This window comes from Talpa occidentalis, unplaced genomic scaffold (genome assembly GCF_014898055.3).
Source record: "Talpa occidentalis isolate TD23 unplaced genomic scaffold, MPIMG_talOcc4v2.1 talOcc4.5, whole genome shotgun sequence".
NCBI classification, from domain to species: domain Eukaryota; kingdom Metazoa; phylum Chordata; class Mammalia; order Eulipotyphla; family Talpidae; genus Talpa; species Talpa occidentalis.
In genome coordinates, this window is record NW_023604861.1 from 42,777,158 (window position 1) to 42,803,601 (window position 26,444).

General features: G+C 44.9%; 1 protein-coding gene and 1 long non-coding RNA gene across 5 annotated transcripts; one reads left to right on the forward strand and one right to left on the reverse strand.

The window, feature by feature from the left end:
• LOC129146868 (uncharacterized) lies at window positions 1–14,279 on the reverse strand. Its single transcript, XR_008554177.1, has 3 exons — window positions 14,182–14,279; window positions 11,137–11,324; window positions 1–232 (listed from the first exon to the last, which is right to left on the reverse strand). It is a non-coding gene; the product is annotated as an uncharacterized LOC129146868 (long non-coding RNA).
• Window positions 14,206–24,826, forward strand: CBY2 (chibby family member 2). Of its 4 annotated transcripts, none has more exons than XM_037527011.2 (3): window positions 14,206–14,371; window positions 15,244–15,324; window positions 23,418–24,826. In XM_037527011.2, the coding sequence occupies exons 1-3, from the start codon at window positions 14,297–14,299 to the stop codon at window positions 24,636–24,638; spliced, it is 1,377 nt and encodes a 458-aa protein (XP_037382908.1). In that variant the 5' UTR covers window positions 14,206–14,296; the 3' UTR covers window positions 24,639–24,826. The 4 variants fall into 4 exon arrangements, with proteins under 4 accessions (XP_037382908.1, XP_037382910.1, XP_037382909.1 ...); XM_037527012.2 differs by lacking the exon at window positions 14,206–14,371 and adding an exon at window positions 14,448–14,606; XM_037527013.2 differs by lacking the exon at window positions 15,244–15,324 and having other exon boundaries at window positions 14,207–14,371.
• The last annotated feature ends 1,618 nt before the right edge of the window (window positions 24,827–26,444 follow it).

Genomic DNA, 26,444 nt, shown 5'->3' on the forward strand with positions numbered 1-26,444 from the left:
CTCATGTATTTACTCTGATTTTGGGGGTGGTTCTGGGGAATTCACCTATTTTTTTAAAAAATGTTCCTCAAGTAGATTTTGATGTAGTTCAAATTCCCTCCCATTTGGGGTTGGTGGTGGTTCTCTTCTGTCTGCCCCTTAGATCCAGGCTCTGCCCTTCTCTTTGCTTGCATACTGACTCCACGGAGGGATCTCTTGCTCTCAGCCTTCTTGGATTTTATCAGAGTGAACCCTGGATAGGAGATAAGAAGGCAGGAAGGTAGTGCATTCAGACCATACCTTCTCCTGACACCCCTGCCCCTCATGGCATTACCTTGCCTGCTGTGACCCTATACTGAAGACATTGCGCCTTCCCAGTGGCCAGTGAGCAGTTGGCACTGCCTCCTTTACTCTCTTCTTTCGCATTCTGATGACCATTCCCTGTCCCCGATCCTTCGGGCCTTGGGAAGGGAGCACTGGCCTATGGTTAGCCCCAAAGGGCTGCACTCTCCCTAGTGCTTTCCCCACTTTTTATACTCTTTTGTCAATATTATGTCATTTAGGACTTACCTTAAACCTGGGTGGCCATCTGTTCTCTGCTGGGACCCTAAATGGTCTTTACTTTCTAAGTCAACACTCATGTTCTGAGAGAGATACTTCTTTTGTAAAGCTGCCTAATAGAACCCAGCCTGTTCATTCTGCAGCTTCCTCTTATGACAGGGTATTTATTCATCCATCAGGGTCCCAACAGGAAACATGTCGAATGCGGAAATAGAATTGCTAGAGGAGGCAGGTTTTTTTGCAGAGACTGGTCATGCTGTATAACAGCAGGTTAGTGTAGCAACCCGGAGCTAGTAGCAGCTGAACTTTTACCATGCCTAGAAGCAAAGGGAGAAGGGGAGGTAGCAGTTCATGAAATGTAGAAGGAGAGCAAGTCATGTAGTCAGACACCTAGAGGATCAGTGATGCAGACTGGCCAAGGCAGTCCCTGGGGAGAGAGCAAGGGAATAAATACAGTTAAAGAAAACCAGAGCTGGGGCCTCCCCTGGTGGCGGAGCAGTTGAATGCTGGGTTGCGAGGCTGCCCGCAGCCTCTGCAGCGTCGGTTCAATCCCCGGCCACTGGCGAGGGTCCCACAAAAGAAAAAAAAAAAAAGAAAGAAAACCAGAGCTGGACAGTAGCTGGAGGGGTAAAACAAGTTATTACTCAGGACTATTGCAATAGTGGGGAACAGATCTCAGTACAGAACTGTGTTCAATTCTGGATACAGCTGTGGTTTGTAGCCCAGGAAAAGAATGGTGGTCAGTGGATGGAAAATGACTGAGAGAAAATTTCAGGGGTGAGAGGGACATTCTGGTTAAATTGACTTGATGGAATTCTTGCTGACGGCTGGCTTGGGTGACCAGACATCACCTGGGGGATGATGCTGGTGAAGAATTTGATCAGATATTGGGGTTGGGGGTTCTTCCTAAACTGACTTACTGGAATCTTTCTGAATTTGGAAGATGCAAAGGTGAACATGGAAAAACCCAAAGGTAGTGCCTAGTTAAGGGTGCAGAAGAACGTGACTGCAGTTTGGCTAAGGAGTCTTTTGTCAGTACCTTTGTCTCCCTTTCCTCTCTCCTCACTGGTTGAACCCACCTGGAGGCCAGAGCGCAAGGGAGTCTGTTAATATAATCCATACACAGCGGTCAGCCTCCTGCGACTAAGAAGGTGGAGGGCATCATCATAAAAAGCCACCTTAATTCTTTTTGAAAACTTGCTCAAAAGCTGTAGCTAAGTTAGTAGCTGAACCAGACTAACTGTGACTTCCACCCATTCTTTCCAAAGTTGGAGCCTGTTACTTGCAAACCCGTCACGGTCAAGGAGTTCCCCTGACTCCCAGGCTTGAGAAATGACAGGGCCATGAGGAAATCTGGTTAGCCTGTGGGAGGTGGCGCTGCAATGTTATGGGGAGGCATGAGCTCCCACTTCCTTTGCAGGGGTTCCAAATGGTTTCTTTATTTTTTGAAACCTAGTCTAAATGAATCATATCTTTTTTTCTTGGAAAAATATCCAGATAATTTGTTGTCCTCCTTCTCCCTCACTTTTATGCTCACTACATTTGGGTTTGTTGATTACCCCATAATTCCTGGTTCAAGGTAACCCTAGAATCATCCAGTGTGGTGTTTCTCCTAGGGAGTCCAATCATTGAGTGCCCCTTTCCATGCAAGGGTCCCTCAGACATGCATGACTGTGTTACTTTAATTTGGTGTGAGTGCTGGCTAATGCATTTCAAATGACTGCACAGGTGCCACTGCATTTGTCAACAGTGCAGGGGAATGCCTGCCCTATGACTGGAGATCTTTTTGGGCTTGGGTTTCTATGAAGAGAAAGGGAGGCCTGGGAAAAGCGACCCTGCATTTAGGGGCCTGCCTGTGTTTGACAGTCATTTGGAACCAGAGTTGAGACATGTCAGCCACTTTCTTGTCACCACCTCCAATCTTAGTCTTACTGTACAAGTAAAGATGTTTTAGCTCATATTGCCCTCTCAGATTTCCTCTGAGGAGGAAACAGTGTTTATTTTGTTGGTGAATAGAATTCAGAGTTTTCAGTTTCAGATAGATTGTACAATAAATATATTTGGTTATTTATATTATTATTCAGAAAGTTTTTTTTTTTAATTTATTTATCCATACAAGCACTGGGTACAGTCAGAAGCGCGGGAGTGTGAGAGAATTCACCAGAGCCAGAGCGGGGAGCAGAGCAGGCAGAAGGACCGAAGTACACTGCTGAGGGGAGCAGCGCGCGGCAGGAGAGGTCTGCGCGCCATGTGGGACCCTCCTCTGGTGACCGGGGAGCAGCCGGGGATCGAACCGGCGCAGCAGAGGCTACGGGCAGCTTCGCAACCCAGCGCTCAACCGCTGCGCCACTGGGGAGGCCCTATTCAGAAAGTTTTTACAGTCATTGAATTTTTGACCACACAATAGATATAAAACTTTTTATAGGAAAGAAGTGCAGGTTCTTAATCCACTTGGAAGAGCCAATTTTACTCACAAGACCATGAAGACATGCAAAAATAAAATTTTTCTTGACCAGCCTACAAAAATGATACCAATTACTTTAGGCAAGAAAATTAGCATAGTTTAAATATTTCAAAAGTCTATATGGCAAGCCTTTAAAATTTAACATGGTTACTTTGACTCTTAATTTTTTTTTTTTAAGCTTGGGATCTCAATACCATTTTTCCTTGTCCTGTGTCACTGGGGTGTGTGATAATTGAGGCATTAATGGGGGTTCTGTTTACTCAGAAGCTGAGTCCAGTCCAATTCTGACTCTGTAGCAGTGTCATTTGTTACCTTCTATGGTGGTGAAAAAGCCCAGAACCAGGCAGAGTGTGAGTTCTGGGAAACATGGTAAGGTGCACTGGGAAGTGGAGAGAATATATTCCAATTTTTTTAAAAAAAGATTTTATTTATTTATGGATACAAGAGCTGGGGTTAAGGCCAGACATGCGGGGGTGGTAAGTAGCTTCACCAGAGACAGAGTAGGGAGCAGAGCAGGTGGATTGACTGAAATACACTGCTGAGGGAAGCAGCGGGCAAGATGTGAGAGGTCTGCTGTGCCAAATGTGGGTTGGCTCCCTGGCTGGGGATCTAACTCATACTGTGGTGGCTGCTGGTAGCTTCATAGTGCTGAGACTTAACCCCTGCACCACCAGGGAGGTCCAGTATTTCAGTTTCTATTTATTTACCCTAAGAAACTAAATGAAACTAAGTTCTACTAAGACATAAGGCGTGAGTTGGCACTGGCACCTGAATGATGTCCCATTTCTTGTGCCAGAAGATAAGTGTCCTAAGGCAGTTCCTCAGGGCTTTGTGGTGACACGTTTTACTATAGTGCAAAGATGGATATAGTTTACATATGTCAGGCAGAGTAGGTTTGTGAACTACTTTAGTGTGAACTACTTTATCACAAAGTGGATACATGGCTTAGGACAAGATCTGCAGAGACTTTGTGGGAAGAATGTAACAGTAAGTATACAAGAAGCAAAGGTAGCTGAGATAGTTCTGCTTTTAGACTATATCTTCTTATAAATTTAAATTAAATTTTTTTTCCTATAGACTAACCTTTTTAGACTACCTTAAGATTCACAGCAAAATTAAGGGGACCCCCTATCATCACACATGCATGGCCTCACCACTATTAAGATCCCCACGGCGTGATGCATTTGTTACAAGTGACGACTCTTTATCAGCACATAATCATCTGAAGTCCACAGTTCACATTAGGGTTCACTTTGGTGGTGTGCATTCTGTGGGTTTGGACAAATGCACGACGACATGTGCCCATCATGATGGTGTTATACAGAGTATGAGCTCTGGCAACCACAATAGTTTTTATGGTCTCCATAGTTTTACCTTTTCCAAAATATCATAGTTGTAGCCTTTCCAGAGTAGCTTCTTTCACTTAGTAATGTACTTTTAGTGTTCCTCCAGAGTCCTTTAAATAGATACAGTATTTTCAAGTGCTTCGTTAACCTTGTAGTACTATCTCCTTCCTCTTTTACTCTACAACCAAATCTATCAGCAAATCTCATTGGTTCTAAATCAGAATACATCCAGAATCTTATGACTTATCACACTTTTCCACTACCACTCTAGCCCATCTCTTGTCTGGAAAATTGAACTGGTGCCCTGATCCTCTCCTACCAGAGAGATCTTTTCTTTGTTTCTGGTTTTTTTTTTTTTGATCTATTTTTTTTTAATACAAGAACCGGGGTACAGGCCCGATGCACGGGAGGGTGAGAAGATTCACCAGAGACAGAGCGGGGAGCAGAACAGGTAGACTGACTAAAACACACTGCTGAGGGGAGCAGCAGGCGCGACAGGAGAGGTCTGCCGTACCATGTGGGATTTTCGCCTGCCGACCAGGATTGAACCCGCGCTGCAGAGGCTGCGGACAGCTTCACAATGTGGTGCTCAACCGCCTGCGCCACCAGGGAGGCCCGAGATCTTTTATTTTTTAAAAACATTTATCTATATATATACACACATCATTCATTTTTGTACAATGTTTCTCTTCTCAGGTGTAGTCCCCTAGAATTTCCACTACCAACTCACCCATGAACCATCACCATAGTCAGAGAGATCTTTTGAAACCCAAGTCAGATCATGCCACAGTCCTCTGAATGTCCTTCACAGTCAGAAAAAAAAATTAACTTCATCCCGCCCTTTTCCCAGCTGCAGGCACACTGGCCTCCTGTGCTTTGGCCACACCTAGCAAACTCTGCCTCGGAGCCTTTGCCCCTGGTGCCCCTCTGCTGACATCCTCTTCTCCCAGATACTCTCCCCCTGCCCCCCCCCCCCATAATCTCACACCTTCAGGTCTTGGCTCAAACATTATCCCTGCTGAGGAAGATGATAGTGGCTGACACTGTCACCTCTGACCCAATGTCTCGTTGAGCTTTGCTTTAGAGCCCTACCCCTGATATATATATTTGATTTATTTTTGTTTATTGTCTGCCTTTCCTCACAGGAACATAACTCCATGAGAACTTAGTTTTCTGTTACTTCATCAGCACCTAGAACAGTGACTGGCTCATTCAAAGTGCTCAATAAATCCTTTTCAATGACTGCATGAAATGAATGTTCTTCCCTCAGTCAGCAAATACTGCTGATAGATGCAAAGGAAATTTTGAAGAAACAAATATTGAAAACAAATCAACTCATGTTTGCTATACAGCTGAGTGAAGTACAGATGTAGCTTCTCTTTCAATAATAAAGCACACAAAGTGCTATTCTTTTGTGAACCAATTATAGAAAAACATGCCAGAAAAGATGTGGTCTCAAATGTAAATAACTTTGCTAGAAACAATGTTCTTATGGAACGATTGTTTAAAATACCATTTGATGGAGTGGCTGCTTTGACTGGAATATAAATAGGATACTGGGGTGAGGTTATAGGAATAGTATCACTTGTAAAATTTATTCACTGCGTAGGAATTCATAGGCAAGCTATTGCTGTGAAGCAGTGGAAGCGAGCACTGCACAAAGAACTAGGGGATGTCGTAGATGCCATGAATCTGATTTTAATAAGGGAGAGAACTGTTTAAAATGCCAGGATCTTTGCAGGACTTTACACCGAAGTGGAAAATGACTGTGAAAACCTCTTGTGTCACAGAGAGTTTCCAGTTGTCTCTCTTTACAAAAGACCAAACGTTTCAAGTGGCTCCAGTGTGCTGTCTCAGAGCCATGTTTAAAAAGGATAAAAACCCATTGTTTTTTGCTTTCATGCAAAAGACAGTACTTTAAAAATTAGTGAGAGAGTTTGGTGTTTTTTGAAAAGAACTTATGCAATAAAGAGAACATTTTGAAAATGGGTGCAAATGTTAGTCCAAACCATTGTACTAGTTGGGGATAGGACTGAATATTGAGTATTTCTATTTAGAAATTACAGTCAATAACTTATTTTTCCATTTGGGTCTGCAGATCATAATGAAGTATCCTGTTTGGCAAGGACAGTAATAAATCCAAGATATAAGTAAACTAAACTTAGGGCCATTTTTGACTCATTGGGTTAATAAACTGAGATTTTAAAAGAGAACCATATTTAAACTATGCTCACTAAAAATCCTACAATTGATCTTTTTTTGCTGAAAGCAAAAGATTTTTTGTATTATTAAAAAATAAGAGAATAACATTTTAAAACATTTCATCTTTATCTTATCAAAATTTCAGTGATAGTACTCTACATACTCTAACAATATAGCGGAAAAGGCATCAACTTTATAAATTAAGAAATATGCCTAAAAATATACACAGGGGGAGGGTTTGTGTGCAAATAATTTCATTAGTGAGATTAAGTATGGCAAGATTTTGTAGTCCAGCGACTGTTGATAACTGATGTCCCCATGTCATTCCCTGGTGTAATGCTTGAAGTCGTCTGGACCAATTTTATGAGTGGATCTCAAGTATATTTGGTGTCCAGGTTTTATCTGGGGAGCTCTGCATTTTTAGCTGAAAGAAACTGGTTTGCTAACAGTAATGCACCTAAGTTTTACCAGACACTTACTGCATGCGTGGAACAAAGCAGGGCATACACTCTCCTCTTATTTCATGACCACAAAAATATGCAGTGGGGACTGTTGTTTTGCAAACGAGGAGACTCTGACTTTGAGAGTGAAGTGATTAGTGTAGGACTACACAGATCTGTGGATGAGTCAAACCCAGGACTTAGAACTTCAAGTCCAGGATCCTTCCCTGCACCCGATACCACAGACAATTAGGGGTGCAGAGTTGGAGCCCACAGGGTGGCTCTGGCACTTACTGAGTTACTTAACTTCTTGGTTCCTCCACTTCCTTATCTGTATAATGGGTCTAAAAGTAACAATACCTGTCTTAACAGAATCATTGAGATTTCATGATGCTTAAATGAACACGTGGTAAGCACTCAGTAAATGTTGGTTATATTATCATCAAATCTCATCCTATTTCCTATTGTCCCAAATTCTGCTTTCTATTTAGATGATTCCTTTTGAGAGCAAGGATGGTGTCTGATTTCTTTTCCTCTCCTTACCCCCTTTCCTTGCTTACTTCCACTACCAAGCACAGTGCCTTTCTCAGACACAATGCTCCAATGTTTATTAATAATGATTTCAGTTCCTCTGAACTTTTCAATCAGTAAATATTTATTGATCACCACTGTGGCAGAGCCCACCTGCCGCTGTGTTGAAGTCTTTCATCTTCTGTGTTGTCTAATTTAATGCTCACCATCACTCTAAATTGTAAGACGTGTCACATCTTTTCTAGCGTGAAAGAAACCGAGGCCTAGCCAAAGTAAGGGACAGAGGTCACACAGCTATCTGGCGACTCAGGTATTCTGACTTAGAGTCTGTGCCTTTTCCACCCCAGTGTGGAGGTGAATGTTCCCTCTGACATGGTCAGCTCAAGAGGTTGTCCTTTCTTAGAGTGATGCAAGTCCAATTTCCAGCCCACTTTTTGGGCACCTGAAAACTTTTAATTCATTGAGGAAACTGCGCAAATAGAAACCTTGTTACTTTTCTAAAAAATTTTTATTATTTATTTATTTATACAAGCACTGAGATCAGTCAGAAGCGCGGGAGGGTGAGAGAATTCACCAGAGTCAGAGCGGAGAGCAGAGCAGGCAGAAGGACCGAAGTACACTGCTGAGGGGAGCAGCGGGCGCGGCAGGGGAGGTCTGCGCGCCTTGTGGGACCCTCACTTGCGGCCTGGGGATCGAACCGGTGCTGCAGAGGCTACGGGCAGCTTCGCAACCCAGCGCTCAACTGCTGCGCCACCGGGGAGGCCCAACCTTGTTACTTCTTAAAGAAATATTTTAATTAATTTATTTGGCACATTAGAGATCACATGCCATTTGGTAAGCATTTCATTATCATTAAGGGGTAACTAATGTATAATTAATTGTAGGGATTACACACACAACTAATTTGATGACTTTTAATTTTGCTTAGATTGAAATATACAGAATCACATAAATCATAATTAGAGTTGTGCTAATAAAGATTTCACTTATGCCTGAGTTGGTAGGAAGTGCCGTGGAAACCACCTGCCTTTTCCTCTGGATACGTCCATTCCCTCAGCTCTTGCTTGCTGTGAGGACAAGGCCAATTGCAGTCTCAGAGTTGGGTCAGAGACCTCCTTGGTCACCTCTGTTGACTTTTTCCAAAATAGAGTTTCTTAGGGACTGAAATTCTTTTTTTTTTTTTTTATAGAGGCATGTTTTATTCATTTATTTGTTTGTTTTGTTTATACAAGCACTGGGTACAGTCAGAAGCATGGGAGAGTGAGAGAATTCACCAGAGCCAGAGCGGGGAGCAGAGCAGGCAGAAGGACCGAAGTACACTGCTGAGGGGAGCAGCGGGCGGCAGGAGAGGTCTGCGCGCCATGTGGGACCCTCCTCCAGTGGCCGCGGAGCAGCTGGGGATCCAACCGGCGCCGCAGAGGTCGCGGGCAGCTTCGCAACCCAGCGCTCAACCACTGCGCCACAGGGGAGGCCCAGGGACTGAAATTCTTTCCCATTGGATAGCTTTTGATATAGCCTCACTCCTGGATCAACTAATTAATACTTGAAAAGAATCAGAACTTTGAAGGAATTTCTAATGGCTCCTGGATTCAGAATGGTAGTTTGTAAGAGTAGTCCCCAGTTTAGAGATCCCCAAGCTTTGATGTTATTTATGGGGCTCAGTCTTGCCTCTGGTATCCTTTCTAAGTTCACCAAAGGGAGTTACAATTCTGGTTATCTCTGAAACATGGGAGTGCCAACTGTCCTGCTTTCCAGTACCTTCCACCTTCAACATTCCCACAAAAGTGATTCTTTCATGAATATCAACCATTCACCTCAACTGGCTGCCCTCGATAGCTGCCTCTATTTTCAACTTCTTCCCACCCAGCTTTTCAAATAGCTGATCTATGCTTGTTGCTTGATAGACTAGTCAGCAGCCTCTCTTATGCTCCATGGCTGCCGCCTCTGCTTTCTCAAAAGGCGCAATCTGCCAGTCTGTCCCAAGAGCCAGTCTGTCCCAAGAGCATCTGCATTCGGGATGCTCCTCTGGCTTCACAGTAGAACTGCCCTCTGCCCTAAGCAGCAGAAATAACAAAATGTTCCCGATTACAGCATGCAATTTGGTGATGAAGGGGATCATGAAAATTTACTACCACCCCCTGCCCAAGTTCCCATCCTCGTCTCCAAAAATGAGGCGGGAAACATACCCCTTCGCCCACTGCTTATGTCTGGACCAAGAGCAGCAGTTCCTGACTATCAGGGGAAAGACTGGGCAGAGCTCTCCAGTGGCCCTCCTGTGATGGGGCTGCGCCCTGTGACTCGCCCTCAGGCAGCTGCAGGCAAGAGAAGCCTGGAGGGCCTCAGATGCCTGCCTGCCCTTTCCTTTGTCTGGGCGCTACCTGTCTGTTTAGATTAGAAAGCTACGAGGCATGTCTACTTCCATGCTCTGCGTAGCACCCACCAATTGTGGAGCTTACAGAACGTGGATGATTGATGATGGTGTTAATCTGAGTAATAACAGGCATTTCAGGCACCATCTCAAGGAAACTTCTCAGCACTTGTTAATGGCTGCGGGTGTCCTGCACAGGAGGAAGCAATCCAACTAATGGCAACTGCAGGTGCTGCTACCTGTATGGTGCAGCTCAGGATGCCCCTCCCTTTAAAAAACTAACCACAAGACAATCAAGTAAATACACCCTCACATGTGCTGCAGGATTAATAGCAACACAAGTTGTGTGTCAGCTGGTGGAGACTTTATTTTTTTAAAAAATTTATATTTATGCATACAAGAAATGGGGTATAGACCAGAGGTGTGGGGGGTGAGAGGATGCACCAGAGACAGTGGGGAACAGAACAGGCAGACTGACTGAAATACACTGCTGAGGGAAGCAGCTGCACCATGTAAGTTGCTCCCTGGCCAGGAATCCAACTTGTGCTGCGGTGGCTGGCAAGAGCTTGATAGTGCTGTCTTTAAATCCTGTGCCACGAGGGAGGCCCCTGGTGGAAACTTTAAGTCAAAGGGAGCAAGACATTTTTTTGTATGAGAATGGCAAAACAATGCTTACTTATTGAGAGCTTGCTAGTATGTTAGTATGTCATCTCAAATTGGACATAATATCCCTGTTTTGGAGATGAGGAAATAGCTTCTGAGAGGTCAGTGACTTGCCCATGTAACACAGTATTATGGAATAAATGTCTGTGTCCCTGGACATGCTGACTGACCCTCCTTACCTGACTCAAATATAGCACAGTGATGTGGAATTGGAGCTCTCTGTCTGGGAAGAGGCTAAACATATATAAGAGGACACCCACTAGCAGTCTCTACAAGAAAATGATTTCACAGAATCGAGGACAGAGTGCTGGGCTGCCCCTTTCATGAAGCCCAGGAGCCAGTGTTGTGGTTTTGATGCGTTTTTTTAATATAGTAAATGGATATATATGTGACTACTACTCAGCTGTGGAAGAAAAGATGAACTCTTGCCATTTGTGACAACATGATGGAACTGGAGGGGATTATGCTACATGACATAAATCAGAAGAAAGAAAGAAAAAGATACAGGATGATTTCAGTTATATGTAGAATACAGAAAAAGAAAGAAAACAAAGGAACTGACAAATATAAACCAATACAAACCTTAGAAATATGAGTGCAGAATTGAGGCTGCTGGGCTGGTGGTTGAAGGGCTGTCTTGAAAGGGGTTGGGAACAGCTGGGAGGAGGCCCAGTGCTCTATGGTGCTTTGGTGGTGAGGGTGGTGTGACATACATCTGAGGTATGAACTTACACCCCTAAATCACATACAGTGTTGTAAACCGATGTTACCTAAAAAAAGAAAAAACATTGGTCTTTGTCCCTGGTTCCTAAAACCCTTGTAACTTCCAGATAGTAGCCCCTTGTGTTATTCATAAGGGGCCCCTTTGGCAGGTACCTGAGTGTAGGGTAAAGAAAATGTCAGGCTTTTCTGCCCTTCCGCCATCAGGATAGATGATGGATCCTTGTCCTGAATGCATGCCTGATGGCGGGCACCTGGAATAGGGTGTGGGCATAGGTACATGGGATTCAGCTGAGCTAAGACTGCTTTTAAGGGCGGCATCACGGGGACGCCAGCAGCAGCAGTAGAAGCCGAAGCCGTAGCCGAAAGAGAAGCCGAGAAGCAGCAGAACCAACGCCAGAAAGCCCAGATAGAGTAAAGACTTGCTGGGGGCTGGGAGGCCTGCCAGCCCCCCAGCCAGCACCCCTGCCTGCCATATGCCTGGTGAACCCCAATAAAAAACCTGCAAAACCACTGAGGACTCTGACTCCTCCTTTACCCAGTCTGCATGGGATCAGAGAACCTGTACTGTGCCCGTTCCTGCCTTTACAATTGGCGTAAGTCAGCAAGATCCATGCAGACGGGTATTGGAGCCCTCCGAAGACCTGGAGGGACTAAGGAGAACGGACTGTTTGCCTGTGATGACGCTGGAGGCGCCATGGTGGCACAGAAGGTGGACAACGTCCACGAGCTACAGGACGAGACTTGGCATGAAGGAGACGCCCGAGAGAACCAGACAATGACACCCGAAAAGACTGGCCAACGACCCCTGAGGCAGCAGAATCGTCGGGGAGGAGAGGACCACGATTCATCGCTCTCCGGTGCTGATGCAGGGAGAGGCCAATGGACTTCAACTGCTGGACATGGACTGATAAACTTGGACTGACAATCCCGCCAGAAGGCAGAGGACCTTGGCAAGTTATGTTTTTTTTTTTTTTTTGAGAATCTGGGGGTGGCCAGTGGGCCTAGATGGCCAAAAGCAGCCTGTTATGCCCAGCAGCCAGGTGGAGGAGAAAAGCCAACTGAGAAGGCAAAAGCTGGTGCTGATGCTAATTTGAGAAGCCCTAAGCGGTTGTTAAGCAGCCTGGGTATGCTGAAGCCCTGTGAGTCTCGTAAAATCACCTGTGGGTGATGCCCTGCTCATTCTTGAGTGAGGGTGAGGAGCTGAGGAACCTGTCCTTGGGGGACGGGTGGGGAATGTGGCTTGGGGTGGAGCCCAAGCCTAATGCAGAGTTTGGATCCCCGACCCATGTGCTTGTGCAGTGGGTTGGCCTGAGTGCAGGGGTCTGCGAGTCGCATGGGTGGCTATGAAGGCCGAGTGTTGGAGCGACCACAGACAGAAACCCTGAGGGTTGGCGATTACCCCCAACAGAATAGAATCACCAATCCCAGAGCGAGTGCATCCTGGGGGTGGATGCTGTGTGTGGCTTGTAGCCGAGACTACAGCCAGAGAAGACCAGGAAGCCCGACGGCTCCTGGTGTGTTACAGTAGATGCCGTGAGTGATTCCCCTCCCTCGTATGAGCAGTGCCTTTGGCAGCAGATTTGGTGGCTCATCTGCTGGTACCAATAATTGTCTTTTGCACTAGGTTGGTGCCCTGCCTGGACTTATTTGTGTTCTGTTGTATTTTGTTATATTGTATTTTGTTATATTTGATGTATTTGCTTTTGTGGGCCATGGCTGCATTGTTTGTTTGCTTAGAAAATTGTATATATATGTATAGACTGTATGGCAGAAAACCCTGAGGGGGTGGACTGTAGGGTAAAGAAAATGTCAGGCTTTTCTGCCCTTCTGCCATCAGGATAGATGGTGGATCCTTGTCCTGAATGCATGCCTGATGGCGGGCACCTGGAATAGGGTGTGGGCATAGGTACATGGGATTCAGCTGAGCTAAGACTCTGCTTTTAAGGGCAGCATCACGGGGACGCCAGCAGCAGCAGCAGAAGCCGAAGCCGTAGCCGAAAGAGAAGCCGAGAAGCAGCAGAACCAATGCCAGAAAGCCCAGATAGAGTAAAGACTTGCTGGGGGCTGGGAGGCCTGCCAGCCTGCCAGCCCCCCAGCCAGCACCCCTGCCTGCCATATGCCTGGTGAACCCCAATAAAAAACCTGCAAAACCACTGAGGACTCTGACTCCTCCTTTACCCAGTCTGCATGGGATCAGAAAACCTGCTCTGTGTCCGGTCCTGCCTTTACACTGAGTTTAGGCTTATGAGGGGCTGGTTGTCCGAGGAATCAACTATTTGATTAGAGGCTTGGAATTTTTAGTCCCCCACGCTTCCACTGGAGAGTTCTAATAACCAATGGCCAATGATTTAATCAACCATGACTAAGTAATGAATTGTCCATCCAGATCCCCAAATGACAGGGTTTGAAGAGCTCCTGGGTTAGAGAACACGTGGAGGTACCGGGAGGGTGGCAATCCCTGAGAGAGCATGGAACCTTGCAGTCTCTCCCCATGACTTGCCCCAAGTATCTCTTCCACTTGGTTGCTCCTGTTTGTATCTTTTGTGATAAAACTATAATTGTAAGTAAAGTGTTTTCCTGAGTCCTTTGGGCCGGAGCCCTTCAACTTACGGACACCGGCTCCAGGCAGTTTGTGTCAGACTGGAACGGAGTGATAGGTCGCCTAGTTGGTGTCAGAACTGGGCAGTTGGTCTGTGTCAGAAGACACCTAAGACTATATTTTCTGTCCTGGTCTGGGAAGTGTTCAATTTGGGTTTCTTCCTTCTTGAGTAATCTAACTCCATCTAGAAGATGCCACCTCAGGAGAGAGGCTGGGGGTCTCTGCTCAGCCTGGCCTGGGGTTGTGACGGGCCGCTAGATGATCAAACAGGGGACAATGGTTGGGCTATTGTGTGTCACACTCACCCTGACCAGCCTTGTGGAGACAACAGGGTGAGAGCTGTTACCAAAAGTCAGATGCTGTATTTCTGCCTGTGAAGCTCAGCGAGACCATGAGCCCCGAAAAATATATTGTTTTGTGATGTCACCTCTGGAATGTTCTGAGTGTTTTGGTGACCAACTTCTGCATAGGAGCTATACTTGGCACCTCACACTGGTATGGTTTTTGGCTTCAGATAGAAATAATAACATTAGAAAAGCAATGAGGTACAGGTATCTGCTTCAAAGGCTTTGGAAAGGCTTTTGTATCACATATAATACCTGCCTTAATTTCTGTGCAGAGAGTGATAAAAGCATCCTATCAGATATCTACACATTCTTTTAGACTCATTCTCATAATGTGTACAGTTGTGAAGAGGGGATAAATGAGTAGAAAGTCCTTTGTTTTTCAGGTGAGCAAATGAGGCCCGTGGGAAGCAGAAGTTTTCTTTCTTTTTTATTTTAAAGTTTTTTTTTTTAATTAAAGATTTATTTATACAAGCACTGCGTACAGTCAGAAGCGTGGGAGAGTGAGAGAATTCACCAGAGCCAGAGCGGGGAGCAGAGCAGGCAGAAGGACCGAAGTACACTGCTGAGGGGAGCAGCGGGCGGCAGGAGAGGTCTGCGTGCCATGCGGGACCCTCCTCCGGTGGCCCAGGGGCAGCCGGGGATCGAACCGGTGCTGCAGAGGCTGTGGGCAGCTTCGCAACCCAGCACTCAACCACTGCGCCACCGGGGAAGCCCTCTTTTTTTTTTTTTTTAAAGATTTATTTACTTATGCATACAAGAACTGGGGTATAGACCAGAGGTATGGGGAGAGGATGAGAGGATTCACCAGAGACTGAGTGGGGAACAGAACAGGTGGATTGACTGAAATACACTGCTGAGGGGAACATAGGCGAGTCAGGAGAGGTCTGCTGCGCCATGTGGGTAGCTCCCTGGCTGGGGATTGACCTCATGCTGCAGTGGCTGCGGATAGCTTCATAGGTTGTGTCTTAACCCCTTGCACCACCAGGGAGGCCCAGAAATCTTATTTTCTTTCTTCCACAGCACTCAAGCCCACATTTTACAAGAAAAAGAGATACCAGAGCTGAAAACCTAGAAATTCCTATCAATGTGGTTCTACCTGAGGTAGGGACAATCACAGAAGGGTATATAACCTGTTAGCCAGAATAACCTCCCTCCTCTTTCAATACTCTGGCAAGATGTAAAATGAGCAGAATCATCAGGGCCTCTGATTCTAGTTGTGGATCAGCCTCCTGTATCCAGGGGAGGCCACTTAACCACTCTGGCTCTTGACTTCCTGGTTCCTTGAATCGGGGCAGGTGGGTTAGGCAATCTTATAAGAACTTCCTACCCTAATGTTTGAAATTTCTATGGCTGAAATAAGCCAGTCTTCTCAAAATTTGTTCTTTTGGTGCTTGCTATTGTTAAACCACTCAGAATTTCTGGGGGCGAGTTAGAACTGGAATCAAATGATTATGACAGAATCCATGAGTAGAAACCAATTATGTGGACCAGTGGGTATAGGCATCAAGAGAATCAAGGCCTTCTATATACCAAAAATAGAGAGTAAGAGAGATCAACAGGAGGCATTCAGGATGAAGACCAGTGAATGATGGTCTGGGCTGCCTTGAGATCCTCAGGTTTCTCACTAAGCAGCCCTTCCCTTAGTAGGGCCACCTGATTGGGTGTTTCCATTGCTGCTATGTCACAAAGGGGGCAGCCTTGCATCTCCAGAGTCACCCAAAGCCCTGTTGGAAGACCATGGCAGTGCAACCAGAGGGGCTGAAATGTAGGGTGGAGGAGTCCAGTGCAGAGGTAACTGTCTAAAACTGTCTAGGGATTGCCAGTGGGATCATATATTCTATATACACACATACGCGCGTGCATGTGTGTGTGTGTGTGTGTGTGTGTATATATATATATATATATATTTCTAAAGTCATCCCTTAAGTATTTTCAGAACAAGATCAGAAAACCTTCCATGTTCTTTCTATAGCTAGTGGAAATTAGAACAATCTGGACAAAAAATCAGCAGGAGGGAAAAAAAGAGGAGCAAAGCCCACTCTGGATATTCGTTTCCACATTATCTTTGTAACTGTGATGGACAGCACGTCTCTGTTTCAGCTCATGAAACTTTGTCAGGATATAAGCTAGCTTTCTCCTGATCACTACACATGATGACTTGCCTGCGGGGTTCCTATAGCTGTAGGACTTATTTTAACTCTGATTTTTTCCCCACTTGAAATGGATCTGTAGTTCTGTTGCTGCTACTTCCCTGAGGGTGAGTGTTTCTCCTTGCTTTCTTCACAGCCCATATCATTCTGCAGAAGGGACAGGAAGATGGTGTCAACCTGGAGGTGGGTTGGGGGTGGGGAAGGGACTCAATAGAGTGGTGGTGTGATAGAGAGATTGCAACAGTGGTCCATATATGCTAGCATAGCTCTCCGGCCAGCTCCTAGAAGATGATCTTGGTTGTGCCACCACCAGGGCTGTGAGTGAGACTGATGTGCTCACTGGACCTCCCTAAATGAGATGGTGCATGGCTGCGGGGAAGGATTGATCTGTTTAACAAGGGGAGAAAGGCATATTGACCGAGCATTGATTGATCATGTGATGGGTACTGAGCCATGTAAGTGTGAGGTAGAGATTATTTGGGTTGGGGAATTGGAACCCCAGGAACCCCATTAGCAATGGCAGAGTTAGAATTAGGGGCAAGAACCCAGGTCAGTATCTACTTTCTCCAGTATGCCACCAGGCTGGGCCAAGCCACATCCTAGCTCTCTACTTCTCTTGCTTTTGGGAGAGAGTCCCTCCTCTCCCCCCATCTCAGCTGCTTGCCCCTGAGCTCTGTGCATGCATCTGCCACATGCTGTTTTATTCTGGGGTAAAGGCCATTCATTTTAGAAGGGAATTGTGGCAGCTGCTCTCAGTCTCCAGAAAGTGCCTCTGGCCTCCCAGCTCCCAATCATGTGGGGCATTTTGGCTTCTCAATTACAGTGCAAATGCCTGTGGTTTGCTATTTGTTATCACCCTAGGTCTTTTCAAGTCTTATTGATTTCCAGTTTTTCTTCCTCACATTAAATATTTGTGTTTTCTGATCTATTTCCCTCCAGTGCTTAACTTGCAAGCCATCAATGTTATTTTCTGCTCAAGCTAGCTGACCTATGATTCTTTTTGTACATAAGGATTCAGTTCTCACAGGCATTCCCCGATGACTTGTGAATTTCATGAAGGCCTTGTTTACTGCTAGATCATTAACGAAGGAGCTTCACAAGATCAGAATAAGCTCTGATAGCAACCTCCAGTGCGCCCCTCATCCCACCCATTGCGTTTTACTTAATCTCCTTTGTTTAGACCTGTTCTTTATATAAGTTATGGAATCGAGCATACCATATCTCTGCCAATTTTTGTAACTGGTAGGAGGAAGATTTCAGGAGAGTCTGTGTTGAACAATTAGCTAAAACTATCACATAATGACATTTTATATTCTTTGCTGTTAATGTTGTATTTTTATCAAACATCATATTGACCTGTGAATTATCCTTTTACCTGTGAATTATCCTTTTACCTGTTAGCATACAAAACCAACACTGACTTTATCAATTAACCAGGGAACTGAGTTAATTTAAAAATCTGATAATGAGAAGCAGCTGTGTCACCTGCAGATTTGTAGTATATCTGACTCTTCCAGGAGCCTAGGGTCTCTTACTTGAAAAATACCTCAGATGGTGAAATAATCTCTGATAGTAATAATCTTCAGTTATATTGACAAAATAGATGTTTAAGAACTTAGTCAACTAGCATGAACTTTACTGGAGGCATTTGGATATCTTTTCTGATCTGCAATAACTGCACTTTTCCAGGAGTGAAGTGCTTCAGTGCTTATCAGTTAAGCCTGGCTGATCACTATCCAGTTTTTCCCCCAAACCCTTTAGGTAGGAGGTCATCAACCTCAAAAACTCCATCCCAGAAGGACCCACTCAGGGGATCCTGTTCCTCAGACATCACTTAGCATCAGTAAGAGATTTTGGTTTTATCATTCTCTTTTGCCCTCTCTCACCCCATCTCTTTACATGGACCACATGGGCAGGTGTTGTTGGCTTTGCTGTGACGATTGTATGGATTGTGATCTGCAACAACAGTTGGGAATAGTACCCTCTAGAGTTGGGCATTGTACAACCTGCAAAAACACAAGGAGTATCTCAATCATACTTGCTTCCATATTTTCTAGATATGGAAACTGAAGCAATGACATTGTCTCAGATATTGGACTTTGAAAAGGTCATGTACTCAAGCAGTGAAGAGTCAGCACTCTCTTCAGGTTTTACGATGTCCAGTCCTGTTCTCCCTGCCTTACTGCCTATGTCAATGTTTGCTGCATTTTGACCTCCCCTCATTTTTGCCAAGAATAATTGGTGCTAGTAATTGATTTTCTAAATTGACTGGAAGTTCCCTGAGGGCAGAATCTGAGACCATATGCCAAATCAATGTTAATTCATTGACATAAATGTGGAGGAAGAATTGGTGCAAGACCAATCAGAGTGAGGAGTTTTCACAAGCCAAAAAGAACTTTCCTTTGAGGACTAATCCAGCTAGGTCTGGTGAAAGAATTTGTGTTGGCTTAAAGTTTAATCATTATTCTTGGCATATCTTGAAATCCCTGGGTATTTAGTATATTTCCTTATGTCTTTTCACTTTCAAAAATAGAAAAGGTGCTGCTATACTTTAGTTTGGCCTTAATACTATAGGTATATTTTTCTAATATCCATTAAAACAAATATGTAACTACTAAAAGTTAAGAAATATTTAAATGTTCTATCTATGAGATGGCCATGAAGCAATGCTAGGCTCGGTTACTGCCTGTTTGGAGATAGCAGGAAAGCTAGTAGTCATAAGAGGAGGATTTGGCTTCCTGCTTAGGAAGCATGCAAAGGGGATTTATTAGGCCATCAACATTTTCCGGATTAGATGCTATAGGCAGGGAACAGAAAAGGGACAAGTTCTTCTTGGGAAGAGTTATCCATTTAAGGAAGGCAACAGGATGCCAACTAGGTTGGTAAAAGAGGGCTGCTGTGGCCATAGTGGTAATGATTTACCAACACAGGTCCATTGGACCAGAGAAAGTTAGACAAGGCATGTAGAAATGACACCATCAATCTTTAACTATTACAGAAATAGAAACTAAGGTCAAGGCTGAGAGGATGTGACTAAGGCCACCTGATAGTATGCATATGGACAAAGGCCCAGACACCCAGAATGTGCATAGCTACGTATCTGTCACCCACATGTAAAGTCTTTACTTAGTACATTTCTGTTGAGGCAACAGTTAAAGTTCCTTGGCTATCTAGTCCAGATTTGTGGATGTAGAATAATGGAAGTTGACTAGAAAGATATAAAGGTTGTTACTTTGTATGACAGGGTACTCTGAACAGATATAGAGTCCTAATGAGTCCACTTTGGATATTCAGTAGGATCAAGAAGAGTACTGAAATGAAACAATGGGGGAAATTTGAACACTGACTTGGTATTTGCTGATATTAGGGTATCATCTTTAAATTTTATTTTCTTTACATTTTAAAAGGATAGTTTTATTAGAAAAAGGAGAAAGAAAAAGAAAGGCACCTGTTTAGTCACAGATGGGCATGAGAACTGCCCATTGTTAGTTTTGAAGGGATGATTACAGTACTGTGGTTATATTAAAAGAATATACTTTGATGTATTTATGGATAAAATGACTCAATGTCTATACTTTGTTTTAAGATAATAACCCAGTGGTGGAGTGGTTGTAGAATTGGGTGGAAGTGAGATGAAACAAGTGTAGACTTGAATTGATGATTGCTAAAGCTGGGTTGATGGGTACATGGAACTTTATTAAACTATTCTTTCGTATTTCTATAAGTCTGAAATTTTTCATTGTAAAATGTTAAGGGAAAACTATTTTGACCCCTCGAGTATTGCAAGTTCTTTGATAAATTTTTGGTGATTCCCCTTGGTGCTTCACACATGAAATTTCAAGGAACCATTCCTGAGTATGTGAGTCAGTGAGTGAACCAGAGCTGGTTTTTTAGTATTTTTTTTTTTTTTGAGTTTGTTTCTTCATCTGTAAAGTGGGAATAATGCTAATACCTTATTAAGCCAAAGAATTGGAGGAATTTAGTAGGTAGAATCTTCAGCTTGGAGCCTAGCATAAAGCTGAGGCTCAATATTTCTTTCTTTCTTTCTTTTTTTTTTTTTTTAAAGATTTATTTATTTATACAAGCACTGGGTACAGTCAGAAGCGCGAGAAGGTGAGAGAATTCACCAGAGCCAGAGCGGAGAGCAGAGCAGGCAGATTGACGAAATACACTGCTGAGGGGAGCAGCGGGCGGCAGGAGAGGTCTGCATGCCATGTGGGACCCTCGGTCGGTGGCTGGGGATCGAACTGGCGCTGCAGAGGCTGCGGGCAGCTTCGCACCCCAGCACTCAACCGCTGCGCCACCAGGAAGGCCCTCAATATTTCTTTCTTCCCTTTCCTTCTCAAGACTGGGATACACACTGTTGACTAAAACCACAATTGCCTAGTAATATTTTGTACAGCAAGACTCTGTCAAGATAGAGGCCTACATTGATTTGGAGAGGACTCAGTGACTTTGAAGTCTTACACCTTTAGAAGACTTAGTCATTCCTTAGTGACTGTGGCTAATCTTTCCAGATTTCTGGATCAAGGGACCTTGAAACAGTGTGGGATATCCACAGTGAGCTTCATTCTGAACACAAGTCCATCCACAACAGCCAGTGTGCTTTCCCTACTGAGAACTGTGAAAACCGTGGAGGCTGGATTTACTTAACATAAATAAAGTTTCGATTGCAGAATGTCGTCATACTCTTGCTCTCCAGAAGATTAAGCACATCCTTAGAAAGTTAATGGCATGTGTTTATTGCTAAGTTAATGACAAAGAACTGTGCCTTTTATTTATTTAGCTCTTTGGTTCTTAAAGAATTCTAACCAACTTTATATACAATGTACAAATTATCCTCTCCATATATGCATGTATATAATGTAGATAAGCTGACTTGTTTGCTATTTTCTCTATGTGCAAAATTGTGAAAATAACCAAAGAAATGAGGAATTGCTGTTTGGAGAGCTTTGTGATGTAGCTGGATGAGATGCGTTGGTATATTTAGAAGGAACTGTCATGATCTTATTTTTATTTAAATTCATTGCTGCAATTGTTGCTTCTTCTCTAGAATACCTGTTCACTACTTTTGAATACATCTCCAAATTCTTCCATTTGTGAAATCTACTTTTCTTGATAACAATGCCTCACATTTCTGTGGCACTTGGCAATTTTAAAAATGCTTTTTGCAGTCATTATGTTATTCAGTCCTTGCAATTATGTTGTGAACTAAGAAGGCACATGTTATTATTTCCATTTTTCAGGTACATTTCATGGACTTGCAGTGTTTTGCAGTGTTGGAAGGCACTTTTAAGATTGTTGAGTCTGATTCCATTTTTTCTACTAGTGAAAAAGTACATGAGTGATTGAGCGTGGCCTTGGGTTTCACCCTGCCCCTCAGTGACAGACCAGGACAAGAATCCTATAGCCCCAGGGCCTTTACCTGTGACATTACCCCCACCAGGGCAAGCTGCCCTTTCTACCCGCCTTAGAACAGTCTTGACCACTTCCAGCAGGATCACCTGAGGGAACTGGTCAGAAATGCGGATTACTGACCCATGTCCTGGACAATGTGCCTCAGTCTTGCAGTCAGAGGCTTCACAATCTGTATTTAAAACTCAGATGATTCTTCTGGTCTAGGAAGTGTGAGAGCTACTAATGTGTTCGATTTAAGCTGTGTAGATATGACTCCCTTTTTGTATGGTGGTCTGGCAGCATCTAGCTACCATCAAGAATTCTTTATGAATTCCTCAGTGTCCTTTGCTGTCCTCATCACTAATGAACTCTCATTACTCAGCAATATGTCTGTCATGGTGCTCTTCCTTTCCAAAATTACCAGCCAGATTCTGTTTTGAATTTAGCACTGAGCTTTTGGATGTCCAGCAGGCTGCAGGAAGGACTGGGTGGCTAAAAGTGGAGATTGAGTCTGAATGGGCAGAAGAAAAGTCTGGGCTGGCCAACAGCACCAGCATTCTGGACAGTGCAAATTGGGCGGCTGTTGGAGTGATTCATGTTACCCCTACCCAGGCCAACTGTGGGCACACACCCATGCCCAGGGTAGCTTGAGAACAGCATTTATTCCTCCTCTAGGATGGCAGAGGTGTTCCAGAGTCCATGCTTAGTGCTTTCATATATTATCTCTTTTAATCCTAAAAATAGCTCTATGAGGCAAGGCAGTAGTTACGATGATCTTAGCTTTAAAATGTGGAAACTCAAGCTCAATTCTTGTAACTGATGAAGTAGTCGAGCCAGGACTCAAAATATTTGTTTGATTCCAAAACCAATGCCTTTCACCTCCATGATACAGAGTTCCTGTTATTCACGGATTCTGTATTTTTGAATTTGCTTACTCATTGAAAATTCTGGGAACCTTAAAATGAGCACCTGTGGTACTTCTTGGTGTTGAAAACTTTTGAGTCACCTGATACACATGTTCCCCAGCTGAGAGCATTCTTATTTAAGCCAATAGTGTCCTTTACATAGTTTTAATATAGTCCTTACATAGTTTTAATGCCATGTTTTTCATATTTGGGGGCTTTTTATTGATTTTACTGTCTAAGATGGTCTCCAAGTACTGTCTAGTATTTCTAAGCACAAGAAAGCAACGATGTGCCTTACAGAGCAAACACATGTTGCATAAGCTCTGTTTATACATGAGTTATAGTACCATTGCCCAAAAGTTCAATGTTAATGAGTCAACAATACCTATTAATTGAGGTGCCTTTCAACAGAAACACACATAAAACAAGGTTAGTATTGACTGGTTGAGGGAAATGTGACCAGATGCTGGCAGGAAACTCACCTTTATCTCCTAGGAGCATGGCTCAGCATTCACTAATTTGGTGTTTGCTTTGACTCTCTAGAGCAGACCTGCCATGAATAATGAGGATCAACTCTCTCTCCCTGTGAGGCCCCCAGGAAGCCAAGTGCAGCAGTCCCCACTGTGGCCAGGCCAGACTCTCAGACTGGGTTTTTTGTGTACTATCCTGCCCTCTTATCCGTCAGCCAGCCGGGGGTGTGCCAGTTCCTTTACTAACTCTGGGCCCCCCTTCTCTCCCACAGAGGGGCACAGCTGAGCCTTTTTTGAGGCTCCACAACTTGTACCCCACCCCGCGCTGCTCCAGGCAGGCCACCCTGCCCAGGCTGAGCCGCAGGGTGGTCAGCCAGCACTCCTACCCACTGAACCGCTTCTCCTCTGTGCCCTTGGACCCCATGGAGCGCCCCACCTCCCAGGTGGACCTGGAGCTGGATTACAACCCTCCCCGGGTTCAGCTCAGTGATGAGATGTTTGTCTTCCAAGATGGGCGCTGGGTGAATGAGAACTGCCGCCTGCAGTCTCCCTACTTTTCTCCTTCCTCCTCCTTCCACCACAAGCTGCATCACAAGAGGCTGGCCAAGGAATACCTGCTGCAGGAGGAGAACAAGTCTCTGCGGGAGGAGAACAAGTCCCTTCGGGAGGAGAATAAGACCCTCCGCAAGGAGAACAAGATCCTGCAGGTCTTCTGGGAGGAACACAAGGTAGCCCCGGGCCGGGAGGAGAGCAGGGCCTCCTCCCCGCTGCTACACAAGGACAACACGCCCCTGGAGGTGGTAAAGAAGGACAACACTGCTCTGCAAGTGCACCGCGGCAAGGAGAACAACACGCTTCAGCTCCTCAGGGAGGAGAACCGGGCCCTGCAGCAGCTGCTGGAACAGAGAAAGGCCTACTGGGCCCAGACAGATGAGAAGACAGCACCCGTGGAGGAAAATCAGTCAGCAGCTCTACCTCACGAGGAGCCCCATGGCCCCGGGCTGCTGCCTGACCAGGGCCCTGGCCTCTCCTTGCCCTTTGAGGACCCCAAGGGGCCCTCTACTGCGCAGGATGACTCCAAGACACTCCGAGCACTGCGTGAGATGGTCAACAACCTAAGTGGGTCTTCTGGGGAGGAAGAAAGCAAGGCAGGCCCAGGCCTGATTGACAACAGCCAGTCCTTGGAGCTGCTGAGAGAGATGAACCAGGCGCTACAGGCCCTGAGAGAGGAGAACCAGAGCCTGCAGCTCCTCCGCGAGGAGAACCGACTTCTGCAGGAGGAGAACAGGGCCCTGCATGTGCTGCGGGAGGAGCACAGGCTCTTCCAGGAGGAGAACAAGGCCCTGTGGGAGAACAACAAACTGAAGCTTCAGCAGAAGCTGGTCATTGACACCGTGACCGAGGTCACCGCACGCATGGAGATGCTCATCGAGGAGCTCTATGCCTTCATGCCGGCCAAGAACAAGGACCCCAAGAAACCCAGTAGGGTCTGAAGCCTCCAGGATGTACAACAGTATCAGCTTGGGGCACAGAACACTTGATAGAAGAAAATCTCCTGGTTCCATTTGTGTTCCTTGCCTTCACCCACCAGTTTGTGCCTGTTGAAGAGCAGAATTATTGGCCTTCCTAAGCTCAGAGAAGTAATAAAGGTGTGAGGAGGCTGGGGCCAGTTAACACCAGTGTGCTGTCCTGCTGTCTTTTTCTTTCTTTTTAGTATTTTTTTTTTTTTTTGAGCAGTTTTAGGTTAACAGCAAAATTGAGCAGGAAGAACCCCATAACCCCACCCCACCATCCCACCAGAGTGGTACATTTTTCAGTGAACATATGCTGATATCTCACAATCACTCGAAGTTGATGGTTTACATTAAGATTCTCTCTTGAGTGTTGCACATGCCCTAAAAAATCCTCCCTGCCCCCTAACCCCTGGCAACCACTGATCTTTTTACTGTCTCTGTGGTTTTGCATTTTTCCAAATGTCATCTAGCTGGAATCATAGAGTAGAGTATGTAGCTTTTTCAGATTGGCTTCTCTCACTTAACATGCATTTAAGATCTCTCCATGTCTTCTTATGACTTGACAGCTCATTTCCCTTTAAGATTGAATAATATTCCATTGTATGACTCTATCACAGCTCATTTATCCATTCACCCACTGAAGGAGACCTTGGCTATTTCCAAGCATTGGCAGTTGTGAATCTGGCTCTCCCGTGTTGTCCTAGTCTCTGCCTTACCTCAGCCTTCATTGTTGTATGTTTTCCTCTTTCATTGCCTCCCTTTCTCTCCTCTTTCTTGCTCTCTCTTCATCCTCAATTTCTGAGGCTGTGCTGTGACTGGTGGCCTGTGGGAAAAGTCATTCTAGGACCGGGCTTTTCAGCTGTGCAACTGTTAACATTTGAGGCTTGGATAGCTCTTTGTTGTGAGGGCTGTCCTCTGTCCAGTGTGTAGGATGTTGTTTGCCAGCATCCCTGGCCTGTCCCACTAGCTTCCAATAATAAGTCACCTGAACTCCAGCTGTGACCACCAAGTATGTCTCCAGACATTTCCCAATGTCCCCCAGGGAACAAAGTCCCCATAACGCACTCTAAACGCTCCTCTAGGTTTTTCAAATATATTCCTTGAAACACTAGTCCTTGAAATGCTCTGAGAAAATGAAGGGAGAGAGGGGGACTTGGGCATGCTCTCTGGCTTCATAGTCATACTCCACATTAAAGCATCTGAGAAGCACTACCATAAAGAAACTTGTTAACTTTGGTGAAACCAGAATTGCTCAATTTTTACTAGATTTGAACTTTCTTTTTATGTTCACTTGCTGATCACCCAGTTTGGGAAGAGTTGTTCTATGCTATCCCCAGCCCCACACTCACCTCCTGTCCCCCTCCCCTGCCAGGTTCCATCTGATTACTTGTGGTTTCCACTTCCCTGTTGGATACAAGAGGTGGGGTAGGTGCTACCCAGTTCACTGGAATGAGGTGGAGAGGCTCGAGTATTGGTGTTCCAGGCTCAATTCCCATTTCAAAGTTGGGTACACTTTAGACCTAAGAAATTGATAGTCTCAGGTAACTATAGGAGGGGTTTGGGCAGAAATTCCCAAACTTTGCTGTGTAGTGGAATCACCTTGGGTCTTTGAAAAACGTTGACACCTAGACTTCACTGTAGACAGTCTGATTAGATTGGTGTTGGGTATGACTGGATGTTAGGATGTTTAAAAGCTTCCCAGATAATTCTTATATAGAGAGAAGTTTAGGAATCACTGGGGTAGGGTGAGTGAAGCTGCCTGATGCTCAATATAATGCTCCATTC